The sequence below is a fragment of the Neodiprion fabricii genome, chromosome 4 (assembly GCF_021155785.1).
Source record: "Neodiprion fabricii isolate iyNeoFabr1 chromosome 4, iyNeoFabr1.1, whole genome shotgun sequence".
NCBI classification, from domain to species: Eukaryota; Metazoa; Arthropoda; class Insecta; order Hymenoptera; family Diprionidae; genus Neodiprion; species Neodiprion fabricii.
Genome location: NC_060242.1, coordinates 8,603,154 through 8,622,512, shown reverse-complemented (window position 1 = coordinate 8,622,512; position 19,359 = coordinate 8,603,154). Strand labels below are relative to the sequence as shown.

Sequence of the window (19,359 nt, the reverse complement as noted above, 5' to 3'; positions counted from 1 at the left end):
AAATGACGTTTTCGGAATTGGTTTTTCGATTTTTTTCAAATTTCACCGGTGACTGAATAACTCTGAAAAAAATTCCGAGATCTTTATTGGGTCGGTATAAGAATTATACCAAAAAATTATTGAAATTTAAAAGGGTGAATACCCCGAATATACGGATTATAAAAAACAAGGCCGACGTACTTGGGTGGATCGACATGCAGATACAGGCGGATCATTGTTTCAGGAAAAGTGAAATTCTAGTAAAAACTCGTTACGAGAATGGGGTCGATATAATAACGAGGCACAGAAATTGAGGCAGCGCTCGACGGGGTGATGAGAAAAATTTATGATTCAGATGACGGTAATACGCGACGTTGACAAATTTGTAAACTTCATTCGGCAATAAATCGAATGCTCATTTTAGAAAGTGGCCTTATAATAAAGTATAATACTTTGAGGTAAATTTTATTATTTATAGTTTCTAGAAGATCCTAGTCGAAAAATACAAGAATTACTAGAATCATACAAGAAAATGTGATTAATAAAAATACTTATTTCTCGTGATTACAGTTGTCATTACAATATTCAATTTGTATGTTCGGTTAACTACACTTTTTTAACTCAATACGGCTGCAATATTAATTTATTGTGACTCCGGTATTAAATTATATCGCCAAAAAGATATAACCAGATATAGTATGAGTGACTATAATAATAATAATAACAACAACAACAACAATAATAATAATGATAATAAAAAGAATGTTAATATATCTGTATACCAGATTTCCGAATACAGCTACAAAACTAATTTGCATTTTGTACCCAGCTTTATGTATTCCGATTACGGTAAAAGAATTAAAATGGTTATGGACTTCATAGTATAGCTATCACAATTAAAGATTTCTCTCCATGTATTTAGACAATATTGATGAATTTGTAAATGAAAGATGTGTTGGAATCAAGTTGTGCAAGTACCTAATTAATGTCCCAAAATTATGTAGGTGCGTAAAAAAATGTACCATATCGGAGGACAAAGGAATCGACATTATTTTTAGTGTTGAGCAGTTAGACATTTGGAAATAAATCCGGTGAAAAAATATTATAATAATATCACTGAAAATAAATGAACAGAGAGAGAGAGAGATGGAACGATGATTGAAAGTTTAAAGTGAGATGCCAGGAGTCTGCGGACGTCATTAAGCAATCCCATTATTCGTTTTATCGATCGGTATCGTAGCATGTTTGTACAAAGAGGGGGAAAAAAAACAAGAAGAGAAGACAGAGGGTATGAAAGAATAAAAATTTGATCCTCTTTGTATTTTATAATTTTATTTTGTTCGTTATTTCATTATCCTACACCCCGAACCGTTTTCCACGATGAGAAGAAAACAAAGCGGATGGAACCCAACAATAGTTGCGTCTTTTTTTCAATTTTTGTCTTCTTTTCATCATTTACATGAATAATTAACGCGTGAAAATAATTCACCTCAGTTTTTGTGCGTGTTTAAAAATTTAACGACTTTTGTGTTATGGTATATTAGTTACCTTTATTTCAGAGTTGTGGTTTCAAGGAAGCCCGCGTGGTTAGAGAGGGATTTTAAATCGATCGAGTCTCGGACTAATGCTCTGTGCAAGCATGTCTTAAGTTCACCTTTTCTCTGCCATTTAAATTGTCTATCGAATAATCGCGAACGATCCACAATTTTGAATGCGCCTGCGGTAAAAGTTTATCGTTTTCAGCTTTGTGTTTTTTTGCTGTGTTGAACAGAGAATGTCGTTTTTATTATTTGCCATTATTTGTTTTCGCGAATAAGAAAGGAATTAAAAATGATTAAAAAAAATTAAAAATTACAAATAATACTCGAACGAAAATTTGATTAAAATCGATCGTTGATAAGAGAAAAATGAATTTTTAAATGCGGAAAGAAGAAGAAGAAGAAGAAGAAGAATACGGGGAAAAATTGAAAGAAATCGTCGTTCAAACTGGAGCCAATTTAAAACACGCCTTTCCAGACCTCCCTTGGCAATGAAAATCCTGATTACATGATTGTATATACCATGCCCACTCGACGATTCTACACAACGAATACCATTTCCAGTTCAGATGTCGCATTGTTAGCTGAAAATCGATTTTGCAGTTTAATTTCCAAGTATAAGTAGTACCTGTGGGTATGAAAGGTATGTACGTATGTACATAACATCCCAACGACGAATTGGAAGCCTTTGTTGCGTTGTCGTACAGCGGTAGCAGCTACTGCTGCCGATTCGCAATTTACTAGCAATCACACGAACTAGTCTCATTGTAAATCGTTTCAAGATCGTCGTTGAACGTACAGACGTTGCATGCTTCGAACAGTTTCAAGGGTTTACGAATTGGAAACAAATGTCGAACGGTTGTTGGAATATTCATCCAAGTAAAAAGATAATGTTCAATGCCTGTAGAGACATTAGTGAGGTTGTTTCGTTGTGGTTATCGTATGTGATGTAACGTAGAGTCGAATAGCCTTCCAAGTGCTGTACAACCTCCAAAAATTCATCCTAAGAAATGTCGGGGCTTGATGATTTTTTCTTGTTTTCTTCGCAGCTTCATCTTATCTTGGGGTATCAAACGATTATTTCTCCAAGAATCCGTTCACAAGTTAATTTTGACGGAATGTTAGGGTGACAGGGTGACATCGCTCATTCGCACGTGTGGTACCCGCTATTTTTTCCTACATCTGTTGCGAAGGAAAGTTTTATTTCAGCAGCAACGAAAGTGAAATCAAGTTATTCGAAATAGTTTACGTACGCCAAAGAAAGTTCTAGTGTGCAGAATTGAGGACTTTAGTTGTGTGCATGGGCCAACGTTATTTTACCACACTGTTTTGAAATAAGGAACCTCACGCGCGTTTCGTGTACATAAAAAATCAAATTTCAAAGCCGGTGTTGGAAAAAAATGTCAGTTGAACCAAACTGAAAGGCAAGAAGACAACGAAACGCCGCACCGTGGGTAGACATCGTATTGCAAGATTTATTAAAATGACGATCAGATTATACTATATTTTTCACAGCCTGGGAACATATTAGAATTTTATTAGAAGTTTCTATGTTGTGTAGTGATTCACAGAGTTACGATTTTTATAGGAATCTAACCTACAAGGTTTTCACTTTTTCCCAAAGACGATGATGAACACATTACAATGAACATCGGTAACTCCAAGTCACTATGGTAAAATTGTGCCCTGGAAAAGTGGTCTTATTATTGTTGGAAGTTTTACCGGTAACTCGAGGAAAAATTGTACAGCAATAATTAAAGATAGATTTTAGGCGCCTGCTAGTCGTAGTTCACTGAATTCCTCCATCTTACCAACATCACTTACATATATGGGTATTATACGACAAATATTATATTCATAACGCATGATACGCAGAGTTACATTCTCACTTCACACCTCCTTGCCTATTCTAACCTCAACTTAGCTTTAACCTAACCTATCTTATTCTTAACTATACGCTTGGAAGTCTGGACGCATTCCAACTACATGCCTATCGTGTCATTGCCATTGCTTATATGTAAACCACGTGACGACAATTTTCAGCCCTAGTGAGAAAATGTGAACCCCGCCACTCAAATCTCTTAAAAAGGATGGGACGGCATGGAATTTAAACTGACGATGAATTACAAACTTGCGGTCGGATCTACTCGTGAATTTTCGGCGACGAATTCACTATTCTCACTGGTAATATACGCGATACAAGTTCTCGACTTGTATTATATTTCGATACAGTTAGTCCAAGGTATATCACATCTACCCTACACTTCGGTTCAGTATGACAATTTTTCCAGTATTTTGTGGCAAAAAAATATTTACTCGTTAGTTCATTATTCCTATTTCTTTAGTATTACTAAATAAAATGGATATCTCCGTTTACTGTTCTCATTTTTACTATTCGTGGATTTACAGTCTTCGACGCCCGTATAAAACTTGTTGCTCTGGTCATTTAGTAGATCGTAGTATTTGTTGCGCATCATGTCACGCGGTTATAGATCAATTTAATCCTACTTGCAACATTATTACTATTCGAGATGCAGTACTTATAGATTCTTAGGTTCGATTTGGTGGTTTCAATAGCAAGACATCCGGTTTGTAATGACACCGGGAACAATTCACATCGGCCAAGAAACCATGGAAAAAAACAGCCATAAAAGATGAACCTTTTTCTCTGCTTTCGACTGACACATTTGGCAACCAAACGTGCTATCAAAAAAACGCAATTTTCCCAGGCTTCATTCTTACAACCCCCTCTATGGGACTTTCCAGCATTCCTCCTTTCTTTGTTCCTATCCATATACCCTTTCCAAGAAGCCCTATGTACCAATACTCCTCCTCCCGCAAAGCGTTTCCGGTACACGTTTTCCGACCAATCTTTAAAATCCATCAATCAATACAAACGACCAAACTCTTACACTCCTCCACTCTCTTTTTAAAACTTCCTTCGAAATACCCACCAACAACTCAGTCTACGACAATTCTTTAAACCGTCGACTCTACTTGTCTTGCTTTTCAAACTCTAACCAAGATTCAGGTTAATATAAACTGGTTATCAGAGATAAAGAACTTGGTAAAAATAAGCGTGACTCCGGAATTTCATTGTAAAAAATTCTGTCAAGTTTCAACTAACACAACTAATTATACTTCAAGTTTTCATCCTCTTCCTCAAATGGAACTGGCCACACAAAGACAGTGTCTACCAGTGGCGTAAACGTTATTAAAATACAAGCTCTTCGTACGACCGTAAGAAATATTGCGAAAAATGCTTATACATCGCTAAAATGCCAGCAATCATAGGATTTTTTTCAACAATTCGTCTCTCCGTGGTGTAATTATCCATCGCATTGAGGTAAAATTGTGGTATATAAATTACGTCGAATCGATATCGCCGAGCCGCGAGTCCTTCATCCTTGTGGACTCGAAACGAGTCGGTGGTTAGGAAACTGGGCAGGTTTGGTCTAACGCTCGGGTACGAGGGAGGAGGGGAGCTCCAATAATCATTTCCCACGGTCGGAACACTTCAACCTATACTGTGCGATCGGTGGAAAAGGCCAAGCCATCGGGTAGTCGGAGCAGCTCGCACTTGCCAGCTTCATCAATAGTGCAAAGTGATCGAAAGACTTAAACCTCGAAGTTGGCGCTGCAGTTTGGGGGGTCAGACTCAGCCCTTCCCGAGGATACTTTTGCCGGGGTTGGGGGGTGGGGGACGGGATCGCTTCCATTAACCTCTGTGCACGATCTGTGTACCTATATGTGTCTATATCACATACGTGACTCGGTTCCCGGAGGAGTTGGAAAGCGCTGAAAATTCTAAAACATTCGATTTATCAAGCCAGAAGCGAGTGAACGGAATGGAACGAGGAGAGACGAAATGGAAAAGGGAAACATCCGGATGCTTTTTTATTTCAATTTTCACGATTCAATTCGACTTTGAACCACAGGCACACAGCATGACGAAACTCGATTACGCATACTTACACGCTGACAGAAGCTATTTCGAAAGAATTTTCCGATGTCTCGAGAAATAACGCGTCTTGATTGAACCGCGTGGGTTTCGGCTGCTTTGAAATATCAGAATCGAGTCGGAGTCAGGTTCGATCTGTGAGATATTGTCTCAGAAGATAATACACACGGTCGGACTTACAGGTGAAGCTGGTACAAGAAATTTAATGAATCGTCGTTTGGATTTTAGCGAAGAGCGTTGACAAAAAAAAAACAAGTAAAGTTCAATATCTTCAACGGTTTGCAGCTTTCGACGGATTCAGACTTAAGCGATCGCTTTTTATGGACTTGCAAATCAGAAGATTTGAAAGCTCAACCTGAGTTCCGAGTCTACGATCTCAGAGCGAAGGACCTATCTGCCATTTTGGGATAGGAATTAGAGGGTAGCCCGTTTTTTGGTCGAGTCCGACCGTGGAGTGATCGATCAATCTTTTCATGCTCTGTTTGCGATGGGTGAAAGTGATGGATTTATCAGTTTGCCCCCGTTGTTTTCAAGCGGTGGCAGAAACAGCAGAAGCAGCAGAGGCAGCGCCGGCAACTCCTCATTACTTATGTATGGATGAAGATTTATCCGCGCATTTTGAGCATTCGTTAGAGGTTTTATCTCACGCGTTCGGCGTGAGTGATCATCGTACGGAACATTCGTAAATTTGTCAAAGCGGTAGAAATGGACGTAAGATTAAACAAAATGATGAAAAATTGGGAACATCCGGGCTTCAAGGGGGCTAATAATTTTCACTCGTAAATATTCTCGCGGGTGGTACGATAAACGCCATAACTCAAACACAGATTCTTTTCTGTCCGATACACTTTCGTATACACAGAGAATGGATTTGTTGAATTTACAAAATATGGCGATGAAAATGTTTCTTTATTTCATAGTTTCACTTGATAATATAAATTCAATACATTTTTTGTTGTGTAGTTGGATAGATGCTTATACTAATGTGAATAGTCAAATGTCTACTTCGAGTTTTTCGCATCCTGAAGTCATTCCATCATATGTTCAGTATTCTATTGTAATGTATTGTCAATCCTAGGCTTGAAATAATATTTTAAGTCCGTGATGTTGAAATTAATAGCAATAATATGGCGAATACCTTAAAAATAATTCACTACTAACAACAAATGATTCTGAAAGAGTTGGATTGGCAAAACATGCAAACTTTTATTGCGTTATGAGTTGAGGACTATTCTGAATTAGAAAATAAAGCACTTTTGCCAAATATGCATCGTTACGTAGTTGTCACTAATATCAACCCTATTTGTTTTAAGCAATATCCACTCTCCCGTCTTCTATCTGGTTCGAAATCCAGTTCAGTAATCAGACCATAAATAGAAAGATAATCTTGGTCTAGTATTTGCAAGTACTTGTTACAATTGAAACTGCTGATGTTTGCATTCGAATCGGCAAGTTCAATTTAGAAAACAAAAAAAACCTATAACTTGGGCATTTCCACGGCTAAATACACACCGCTACTGTTGGAAACTAGCAAGAAGAACCGATTGTCTGGAAAGGATCAGTCCAAGAGAGCCCACTGTTTCTGTTATTTGCCTAGATACGAATGCAGGCTACAGAATTTATTTTCACGTAACACTCTACGACAGCTGGTCAATTTTCTTCAAAGTTTGATTAATTGAATGAAGCTGAACGAATGGATGAAATGAAATAAAAAATTCATTATATTTTTGCGAATAACTAAAAAACAGACTTGCCGATATCGTACGAGGTGCGATCAATACTCAGTTAGAAAAGTCGCATTCAGGGAGACCAAAATCTTGAAAAACGGTTCATTTGCTCTCGAGATATCAATCACACACATATATATCTGAAACTGGTCAGAGACGATTCTCTACTCAAAAGGTCGCGGTATAGTGAAAACTCAAGCTTTCATCTTCGGGGTGATTGCAACAATTGTCCTGTTACTCGGACTACAGATCCATATTGTATTGAAAAGTGGACAATAATAAGTACGATAATATTGCACCTGAAGTACAAACAAAATCGAGGTTTACCGATCAAGTTTTGTTTTTTTCAACATTGAGAAGAAACTTTGGTAAGCCGTACCTAAATCGAAAAGGTGCGTTTGCCAATGCTTGAATTTTCAGACAATTTATTGAGGTGTAATATGCAGAGTAATTTTCCTACCATTGAAGCTACGGAATTGGGTTGGAAAAAGGTGAGACCATTCAATATACGAATGGTTCGTGAGTCGTTGCGTTCATGGAGTTGAAGACGTTATTATCTACACTCGGAAATAATTTGACCGCAGAAAAGACGGCCGTCGAATAATTATGACGGAGGTTTTGAAAGCGCTGATGAAAAGGGAGGCGATATCGGCCATTTCTTGAGGAGCGAAGAAAGGCCATCGCGAGAGCCCTTGACGAAGGTTCCAAGATTGGTATGATAAGGTCGAAGCCTGAACGCAAGTGCTGCTCTCTGATCTCGGTTCTGAGGTGAGCGAGCAATGAAAAGGTGGCAGTCCTCTCTGTTAATGGGGTTCGAGCCCCTTTACCTCAAACTTGTCTCTTCTCGAAATACTCGGGGTGCGATTCACCTAACGGTTCCCATAATGCCCGCACCTTCTGGCTCCATTTTATTCGCTAACCTTTGGGAGTTGATGGGCTGACCCACTCACGGGCAGAACCTTGATGGCTTGTTTCTCTCCGTTTCGAGACATTTACTTTGCAGGTACTGTAATCGCCGGTGATATCTATCACGCAACCGCAGGTTCCGGACTCGTGCTCTTTGCCTCGTCACTTTTCACCCGTGGTAGCGATTGCGAAGAAAGTGCTTACAGAGAGCGAGAGAACGTCGCGTTGCCACCGTTTCACCAATTTTCAGCTAATGGCAATAGAGTCATGAACGTGCCCGTGCCAAATAACCTCCGAGTCAAAGCGCCACGTTCTAAGTATGACGGTTCGAACCATTCGACGATCATTATCACCCGAAACAAACTGTACGATAACATTTGATTGGTAACTTGCGGGAAGAGCGATTGATTAACTGATTACGTACTTACAGTGTTCTGGTACTATAAGTAATCACCGTAGTGAGTGATGCATGCTACACTGCAACAAAGATGTATAAAATGAAGTGAAAATAAAATATAAGTAATGATAGTGTGAAAAGTTAGGTGGAAAAGTACTGTATCGCAACGATTTTATATTACTTTGGATACAGTGGTTCGTCAATTGAAGAAGTAAAATGCAGTGAAACACAGAAAATAGCGTTTTACGATGTTCTTTGAAAAATGCGTTGAAGTACGTGCACTCCATTTCAAGTCTGAAGCTTGACTGTTTTCATAAGAATAGTGGTTGGTACAGCAACCCAGTCTGATATTGAAGGAGAAGGAGTCGTCCTGACTATTATAAATATAAAATAGACACAAGTATGAAATTGTTTCATGTATCGAAGTATCTGTATGTGGTGTTAAAATGGGCGTTGGGTACTCTCTTCTCTCGAGGAGATTGAGCTGCGGCTCGAAAATGATAAAATCTTCCCAATTCCCGGCGGGACGAAGGATATAGAAGCGGGGATGATACCGATGCCTAAGTCTGTTATCATAAATGGTTTTGGAATATCAAACAGCACAGTATCAACTCAATTTCAGAGATGGGATTTAGCCAGGAATGATGTCACCTTCGGTAACATTAATTCGCACATAAGCCACGCGTGGAGATGTAGTAACAGAGACATTGAGACTGCATCGTTTAATGGTGAGAGGGAACGAGAACGGGCGAGAGAGAGAGAGAGAGAGAGAGAGAGGGAGAGAGAGATACCAAGTGGCGGAGCAATTCCCTTGTTCAAATACTAACTGCATGTCTCGTTGTACAAATCGGAGTACACGACGGAGTTCCGAGCCGTGGTTTATGTGCCGATGGCAAGCTTGCATTTGTGGTTGGGTACGGTAGTCGAAAATCACGGTAAATGGATACGGGAATTAACAGCTTCTGGTTTGAATGACAAAGTTGTCCCTAGTTCCGATCATCTACCAACTCCCGATTTGCAATTGATGTGTAATGCACTGTAACAAACAATACGGATGGGGATGTGCATTACGATACCTTGGACCGGGTTTTTCTATGAACGCAGGTTATGTCGGATTGAAAACTGTCTGTGTTGCTTTTTTAATGACCTAGAATCGGGATATCCATCTTACTCGGCAGTACAATCGAATCCTTAAGCTGTCTGAGGATATCTGGAGGCCGTTTGAAGATAGTTTTATAATTCAATTTATATACTACTGCAGTTCGGAAATACTTTGGTGATTCCCGTTGAATATCTGGCGTTCTGAACTCCAAATATCGAAAGAGAAAAATTGTAAATTGAAGAAGGATTTGGAAAAATTAATATCAGTCAAGTTTCTGGACGGCTTTTTGAGATTTCAGTCAGTGATGAATGGTATCCGTCGTAAAAATCAGCCATCATGATTAACACCAACTATGGCAGTCAAATTTTGTGGCTTGTTTGCTGAAAAAAAAAAAAAAAATTAAAATGCAAGGTTCAATTAGTAAAAATATAAAAGCAAAAGATTCTTCTTCCACAAAACAGCTCAGTGGTTACTTGAAGATTATCCCGTGGGATTAAAGAATTTCTTCGACGGAATCGAGAGGTGAAAGATTTAGTTGCAAAAGTTGAGAATGTGTAGATGGATGGGTCTATATTACACACATACATATCGTATAGTCATAACTGTTATATACATGCCTGTGTCGAGAGGGAGAAAGGGAGGAGCTCTCTTCTGGACGACCTTTCGACCTTCGGTCGAAACCGCCGCCTCACCATCCTCCTGCCCCTATTCCACCGCCTCGTTCTCTTTCCTATTTTTTTTTTCTCATTCTCGGAATGCTGACACCTGGGGAACCTTAGGAGCGAATTCTTTGGGGTTAGCACTCGATCAATTTCTCTGCTAAGGCTTGCGGGATCTTATTGAGTATCGTGCTCGAATACCACGTTCTATACGAGAAGTTATTCCCAAGTTCGCCGTAGGGTAAAAATTCGTTGAACACTCGCCACGGGGGATCACTGTGGGCCGGAGTGTATATCATGTACAGAAAACAAAATTCTCGCAGGAGTAAAGTCGAATTCCCGATGCCACGTCCGTACTGCATTAACGTAGATACGGACTTTGACCATTTACTGGAATCATTTCACTCTGTAATATCGAAATTATGAACTGACATTGAATCGACTTCAAAGTAATGCATTAATATTGACATTGCGATGAAGAAATTTGAAAGACGTACTGCTGGCAAATATTAAAACCAACGAAATTGGTGCAGTTATTGACATTCAAATAACTCTCTTCATCGTAATGTATATTATGATTATGACGTCAATTAAAGCATACCGGGTTAATTGCCAGTTCCGGGACGTCCGGGTTTTCTTCGAGGTTCTCTCTGGCGGGTTGGAGACTTCTTTCATTTTTAAAGCATCTGATTGCACGGAAAGGGTGGCAGTTGCTTTAACGTGGAACGTACCACCTCAGGGGTTAATTATAACCTGGCAAATACGCCTCAACATTCCGGAGGTGCAAGTTATGGAGACAAAGGCAATCCCGGTGTATATTATTATCGCGTATGAGAGTCAGACTCGTTCAGACCCACAGGATCCGGTGAAATACAAGAAACCTGAGCCGCTTCAGACTACGAACATTTCCTTGACGGGTACACAAAACGCAGAAATGTTGATAAATTTATCACCCTCCTAAGTCCTCTAAAGCCCGGTATATACTTCAACTGTTTACTGATGTAAGACTTCGGTTGCCTTTCGAGTTTTAGGCAGAAGTGGAACAAACTTCCAAGTTTTCAACGGTTAATTACATAACCAAACGAGAAAACTACCATTATAAGATTTGCATAAAATCCACGGACTGATTCGCGTCTCCAAGCACAGTCTCCAACAGGCATTCCACAATGTCAAATACCCCTCTCCATAAAGTAAACGATCAGGTTACTGAAAAGTAAGTATTCAATCATGTTTCCAATTAGTTGACTGAAACTCGGGATTGAATGATGAACATATTTAATTGCGACTTAACTTTCGTTTAATTAATTCATAGTCGGTAACAGCCCTCCTCTACAGCTTTCTGCAGTGAATATACAAAGCTGAAACGTGTCAAGGAATTATTCGGATGAATGTAACCTACCTCATAGTTATATGAGGGTTATAGCAAGCCTAACGCGGTGGGGGGAACGAGTAAGATCAGGGTGCAAGAAGTGGATGGATTGAATAGCGTCAATGGTGTGCTCACGATTTTTCGGAATCCGCTCAATTTATTCGCTGCATGAAGGCTGTCTTTGAGTACGACTTGTGTACAGTTCCGAAGACGTTGAGACGACCTTTGACAGGCTTTTGGGTTCAGAAATAAGCGGCTTTGCGTAACCAAGTCTCGAAAGATCCCGAGATCATGTTGGTTGCTGCGTCAACTTGCAGATATTTAACAGAAATGAAAAATGTCAAGAGAAAAAAAAAAACAGGAACGTCTCGTTGAAAATTCCATCAGCCGAATTGTACCGGATTTCTTTAATGATCCGGTCGTTTTTCAGCACGGTTTTCTTTCACACCATCTCTTTAGCACTCTCAGATTCTTTTTCAGTCTGGTTAAATAGAGGCGTTATCCGTTAACGGCTTTCCATCGATGTTATCGGCTTTCTGTTTAAAAGAGCTTAAGCTCCCAGGCGACCCCCACGTTTTTTATTTTCCTTTATCCGTCACGTTTTAAACCCCGCCTCAATTATACGCGTAGCGTAGACCGGGGAAACAACAGCGTAAAAATGGAACTACCAAGCCTCCAGAAAATGTATAAAATGAACAAAACGAGAAATGGGATTGACAAAAAAAAAAAAAAACATAAAAATGTCACGATATCGATAAATATTTCCTTGATTTAGCGGAAACTCACTGCGGGGATCCTGAAACTGAATAGCGGATAAACGAGGTTCTGCGCAAATGTTGGAGCGAGCAAACAATGCACTTTGGATAATGATGGCAACCCCAACCTCTGCAACTGTTAAATTCTCGTGAGCTGTGAACAGTTTCATTGCAACCAAAACCGAAGTTCCAATATTTACAGCACGTGACAAGCACTCCAGTGATCCGAGAGAGATGATTTACTGAAATTGTATATCGATGAAACGCTTGGCTGAGCACGTTTCATTACAATTTCGCATGAACGTAATGATGTGTAGATAGCTGTCAAAATGGATCCTCGCGAAAACATCAATTTTTAAATATAAATCATATAATTGATTTGCGATACCACAAAAAAATATGTTGACTTATTATTGGTTGTAATCATGATTCACGAGCGAAATTCAAGCATTTCATCTTAATTCTGAACTTCATCTCAACGAAGCGATCTTTGTGACAGTTTAAATTTCCTCGAATACATCGTTCTGTCGACAATGTAAGGGATTTTGGCTAACGCAAAATATTAAAAATGCTTTTTGCACTGGAGCATTTTCGGAATAAAAAAACTCAATAAAATTACATAAAGCTTCTTAAAAGGTTTGAAATCTGCATCGATGCCAACACACGTGGGTTGGTAAGATTGGATCAACAGTGGATTAGGTACGAATATTTATTATAATCCAGTGACGATGAAGAACCCAGTGATATAATAAGTAACACGTGTTTAAACCCGTAAATTTTTTCTTTGGATTGTAATTTGAAGACAATATCTTCATACTTCCTTTGCCAATATACATGACATTAAAATCACACGAGATATTTTGGTGAGTGCATAAAATTGTGATTCATACATCACCAAATTGTTACAAGAAACAATCCTATTATGAATGTCAAATATTCGCACCTATTAGAAAGTAACTGCGATAAAGTATAGAGCACGATAAAGTCTCGTAAAGTGAGAATGCGCGATTAGTGAATTCAAAAAAGTCAGGAGGGCATTGTAAAACGGAGGTTCAGAAGAAAAAGAAGTGTGAAATAAAGAACTAAAGATTTTAAAAATTGACACTGACGATAAGTGTTCGTTGAGAAGAAGTCACCCTCTTACTGTTAACGAGATAAACATACTAAATCAGTATGCACAAGATTAGAGTGAGCCAGGCGGCACCTTATTTCTAATGTGTTTCTGCGCAGAATGAATCAGATGAAAATCTGCATCACTCGGTAATCCAAAACAAGTTTTTAGATGTTTCAGTGTGACGGTGACAAGAGGATAGGCTGAGCGTTTGATGTTGACATAAAGCCCGAAATCTGTGCTCAGCACACATCTTCATTGAGAAACGGCGCACAAGTTGTACGTTGAGTGGGTGGAAATTTACACATGGCAGTTTAAACGAAATATATTTACAGTAGATTATATTTCTACCCCTGTTTTATTGCTTGTACTTTTTTGCTTTGTTCTTTGAAGTTGGTTTTTCCATTTAGCCGTTTCTTTGTGTTCTCCTGTGCATGAAATTCTGACCAATCTTCTACATGTTTTGTCAAACTGTTTCTTTAATCAATATCATTTACTTTTGAGTTGATACGAATACGTTACGAAGAGTAAATCGAATTTGGCCGAACGAGTAAGATCAAAACGTGTTATTTCAAGTTATTGTGAATAAGTTTCTTACGCTGACGTTTTTTTTTAATACTCTTTTCCTACGAAACGTTCGGTTTTTCAAAAAACTGGCATTTCGAAAGTGAAACTTCAGCTATGTATATGCTCAAATATTCGTATACATATAAGTGACGAATTTTTAGTGCAGGTGGTAGTCTCAACAGAACATATTGTGATGTAATCATTACGACGGTATCAATATTTTGTTCAGAAGTCAGAAATCAATTGGCGTCCCTGATTATGTTGTCAGATAAATATATCAGCTGATTGCGAGGAAACGAGAACACTCAGATAATCCATAAAGACCGTAAAATTGGTAATGTAGGACATTATTCTTTAGAATGTAGCACTATGTTGTAAGTGAATCAGGACAGTTTTTCGATATTTCTATAATTTTATAATCGATTGTCTGTTGAGTCAAAAACCTAGCACAAATTGAATTTGTTTCAAATATAGACAGTCAGAATATTCAAAAGTGGAATTGATAAAAACGGAGGTCTTCTGAAAATCATGTTAGTAAAATTATCTCTGAATATGAATTCTAATACTTCGTTTTCAGGAATTTTTTTCACATTTTTTGGACCATACGGGCGAATATCGGTATAAATGGTATTTGTAATCAAGTACTATTGTTTCCCTCGTTTCTACAGGCAATCAGAATTCATCAAAACCTTTGGAAATGACAATACGCGTTGTCCTCAACGCGTGTGCTGTGCTAATAACTCATACACGCCAAAGAGGTTAAGGTTCTAGAGATGGATGATCCATTATTTGATTTGCACATTATGATTGTTTTGAATTACAAAGGAATCCCTAACCTCTTAGCATACAATCAGCCCGATAATGGCGACGTGACGCCCTTCCAGCGGCACCAGTGGTGAGTGGTCAAGGGCTGGAATGACGTGTGTAGTGATAAAAGGGGGACTCGCACGCAAGACATTGACTGGATAAGCACTTCCGATTGCCTCAAGTGTACAATACGTAATCTGCGGCAGGAAAGGAATAATTCTCAATGACGTAATTGCGTATGGTGATTTAGATTCAGGATTTGACCGATATCACGGTATTCTAATTGTACGCAGTAAAATTATTCTGCAACTGCTGAGCATACTCATTGCACGTAGTAAATTGGGTGTGTTACCGTTGTTTAGTTGACAAGGTTCGTCAACAGTGACACGCTACATAGACAACGTTTGGCATTGTCAAAAAATAGCATGGTTTGGATAAATAACGAATAAAACAGATAAATTGGAGTAATCTTCGATTTCCGAGGCACGTCTGAAGGCGTGTTATCGCTACTTAAGAACAGAAAAAACAGAAATGAATTATCAGTATATATTGCACTACGTACTGGATAATATGAAGACGAATGACTTTTCTTGATATCAACGAGAAATTTTTGACATGTCACAAACATTTTTTTACTTCAAGTCCAAGTGCATATAACTGGATTCAGAGCAGTGGGCAATACTGTTGATATCGTGCAGGTAGAAGTTATAACGTTATATGTATATTGTGTTGGTTGGTGTTCTCACTTGCAATCCAGGGACTGAAGTGGTCTGGGATAAAAATTAGTGGAATACCTCTGTCTTTTATCAGATATACCCAAGAAGTTTCGAGGAAAGCGATGGAGACGGCGTTGGAGACGTGAACGGAATCACGAGTAAGTTGGAGCATCCGGTAGACTCAGGTATCGACGCTTTTTGGATATCTCGAATTTACTCGAGTCCAATGGTGGACTTTGGCTATGACATATCAAACTTCACAGACATTGATCCAATATTCGGTATTCTCGATGACTTTGGAAAACTGGTTCTAAGAGTGAAACAGCTTGATCTTGAAGTGATTATCGGTTTTGTATCAAATCACAGTTTCGATCGGCACGAGTCGTTCCGGGACGACCCGTACACCAATTACTACATCTGGCAAAACATGACATATGAAAGTGGGTTCAATATTTGAATGAAAACGTCCGAATAACTGACTTAGAGTCTTTTACAGATCTGATTGGGAATGGAACGAGGAAAGGGGCCAGTACTACTTTTATCAGTTTATCAAAGCTCAGCCTGACCTCAACTACAGAAACATTTTGTTGGGGGAAAAGATGGAGGACGTTTTTGCATTTTGGTTGAACCGAGACATTGACGGTTTTCGGATTGACGCTATTAACGGATTGATAGAGGATGAAGAATTTGAAAATGAATCTTGGTCCAACAACTCGGAGTTCCAGAAGGCCATTACGACTTTCTCGATCATATTTTCATCAAGGATCAGCCTCAGACTTACCATGTTTTGCGGTGTTGGAGAAACCTTGTTGACAAATATTCTACATAAACGAATTACCAGAACGAAGATCATCATGAATGAGGCTATTGCAAGCATAAATCTCGGTATGATTGACTATACTTAAGGCTTTGCCGTCTCGTTCATTTTCTATTTAATCAGCGACGCTCGGAATGGTTCAGCGGCTGAGGAACTGAAAAATATATTTGACAATGGGATTAATAATATGCTAAAACATCTACAAAACAACTACGCCACGAATTGGGTTGTAAGTAACCACGATCAGCCCATGATCGCCTTAAGATGCGGCGTTCGTCGCGTGAATCAAATATCGATTCTGTGCCTCACTCTACCTGGAATCGCTGTTACGTACTGTGCAGGATCAGCACCTAAATGTCCTGGGAAAATACCATTGACCCTACCGGTTACAGTACTGCCAAGGAACGGTATAAGCCGTACTCTCGAGATCCAGCTAGGACTCCCTATCAGTGGGATGGCACGACGAGCGCTGGCTTCTCTTAAAATTTATCAACGTCACATCCGCGAATGAAAACTACAAAATACTAAATCTTACCGCACAGAAGACAGTAAGCCACTCCCATTATCATGTGTACCATGCGATTGATGGTTGTTCGAAAATTACCTGTACTCAGGAGGGGAGCCTTGGACGTAAAAGTTCTCACTGGAGACATCCTAGTTGCTGTGCGATCCATCACTGGAGTTTCTCCAATACATGCTCTGATCAATTGCGGAGAAATTGATCGGGTTGTTAATGCCGCAGCCAGCACGGTAAACCTAATCGAAATTATGAAAGCCTAATCCAATATTACTCCAAGCACGACAATGACTAGAACGGGAAATTCGATTGTCTGGTGCCGCTATCGTGGTACTGACATCCCAAGAGTTGTATTATATCATAAAACCTTGAAATGAAGCCCACAATTTTACTATTTACTTTGTTATTTATTATTTGCACTTATCGTTGAAAGTGATAAATTTCTTTGTGCAATAAAAAGCGTATTGATTACAGTATATTTCAAGGGGTAAATATAGTTCGTGATGCTCCACTTGAACCTACGATTACTTATTCCCATACTTGTGTTGAGCAGAACGAGGGAAAAAAAAATACATTCTTCGGTTATTTAATCTATTTCGTTGTTCGTGCTATATTTCTCGAACAATTCAAGCCAGATCATGTTCAATCTCAACTCGAATTAAACACTAACAAATTTACAAAGATAGAACCATCTTTTCCTCTTCAAGAGTTGTTATGCAGCAGATTATTAAAGTTTCTTTCTGCAGGGTAATTTGCAGTGATGATATTTTTCAGCCAGCTGCTATGTCTCAGTAATTCACTTTTATGCATTATTTGGTCATGACGAATTTTTCGTAGCCCTTTCGTAAATGAGGAACGGGAAGTATTGAATGACCATAAAACTAACGATAATGTTTGTGTATGGTTTGTTATCTTTTCATATCCAAGACAATATTTCTGCTCATGTGTCTCGGGGGAGGCAAATTGCCCAGGTTTTACTACTCGTTATAACGTACTCCAGTCGTTGTCCAGGATCGCAATCCTATCATGTCACAAGTGAAGCAGAGTAAGTCGCCAGTAATCATTGAAGTGAGATCGTATTAGCAATAAGTATGTAAGCATGTGTCAACACGGTTGGAAGAATCGTCGAAACAGCCTACATGCACATGAAGGAGTTTGTCGTGTTAAAAGATCACTAAATATGTGCGTTTACACCAAAGAAGTGGTGTAAAATACCATACCAAGACTTCTGTTGCTTACCTCTTGAGCTTACGAAAGATATTGATTACAATTATCAATATTTGTGCCATAGTTGATAAGACAACGTAGACTACACCTCTTGGACACAAGATTATAAATCTTTTTTTTTGCAACGGTACGATTTTATCACCTTCTGAGTATATAATAGTTGGATTCGTAGTATTAAGAAACATTGTCAACGTCATGCTGTCCCAGCTACCGATATTATCCATCGGGCTGGCGAGCAAAAAAAGATTGGTGGAAAACTACTGTCTTCTATCAAATCTACCCTAGAAGCTTTGAGAACAGTAATGGGGATGGTGTTGGAGACTTAAATGGCGTCACAAGTAAACTCGATCACATGTTTAATACGGGTGTCGGCGCGATTTGGATAGCTCCAATTTACCCGAGCCCAATGGCTGACTTTGGTTACGACATAGCATACTACGTGAATATCGATCCAGAGTTCGGGACCTTGGACGACTTTGACAATCTTGTTGCAAAGGTGAAGGAGCTTAACCTCAAGGTGATTCTTGACTTTGCCCCAAATCACAGCTCCGATAAGCACGAGTGGTTCCAGAAAAGCATTCGTCGCGAGGATCCTTACACGAATTACTACGTTTGGCATGACGCAATATGCGAAACAGGAACCAGCATTTACCAACCTCCGAATAATTGGATCAGTGCCTTTCAAGGATCCGTATGGGAATGGAACGATCAGCGAGGTCAGTACTACTTTCACCACTTTCTAAAAGGCCAGTCCGATCTCCACTACAGAGATGAGGAAAGAAATGAAAAATTTCCTCACCTTTTGGTTAAAAAGAGGCGTCGATGGATTTTACATAGATGCTGTTCCTGTTCTGATAGAGGAAGCCGAGTTCAAAGATGAACCCTTGTCAAAAAACCATGAATCAGCCTGAAACCTACCACATTATCCAGTCATGGAGAGACCTTCTTGATAAATATTCCACGGAAACGAAAACTGACACGAAAGTCATCATGACCGAAGCCTACGCAGCCACAGATCTCGTAATGAATTACTATACTCACGGTTCCAATGTTCCATTTAATTTATTCTTCTACAGACGCCAGAAGTGGTTCAACCGTTCAAGAACTGAAAATCGTAATTGACAACTGGATGAACAATATGCCTACCAACTACGTGGACAACTGAGTGATAGGCAATCATGATTAGTGCAGAGTCACGTCAAGG

At 39.1% G+C, this 19,359-nt stretch overlaps 2 protein-coding genes across 7 annotated transcripts in view; one reads left to right on the top strand and one right to left on the bottom strand.

Moving 5' to 3' along the window:
- The window catches only part of LOC124179789 (protein artichoke-like), a 263,799-nt gene that overhangs the window by 69,482 nt on the left and 174,958 nt on the right, over positions 1-19,359 (bottom strand). The window contains exon 3 of one of the 6 annotated variants that reach the window (XM_046564533.1): positions 8,540-8,588. The exons of the other annotated variants lie outside the window; for them this stretch is intronic. The gene's annotated coding sequence lies outside the window, so the exon portion shown is untranslated. The remainder of the gene's footprint in view (positions 1-8,539; positions 8,589-19,359) is intronic. 6 annotated transcript variants of the gene reach the window in all.
- On the top strand, positions 16,766-19,320 carry LOC124179793 (maltase 1-like). Its single transcript, XM_046564538.1, has 3 exons — positions 16,766-16,818; positions 18,363-18,871; positions 19,232-19,320. The coding sequence occupies exons 1-3, from the start codon at positions 16,766-16,768 to the stop codon at positions 19,318-19,320; spliced, it is 651 nt and encodes a 216-aa protein (XP_046420494.1).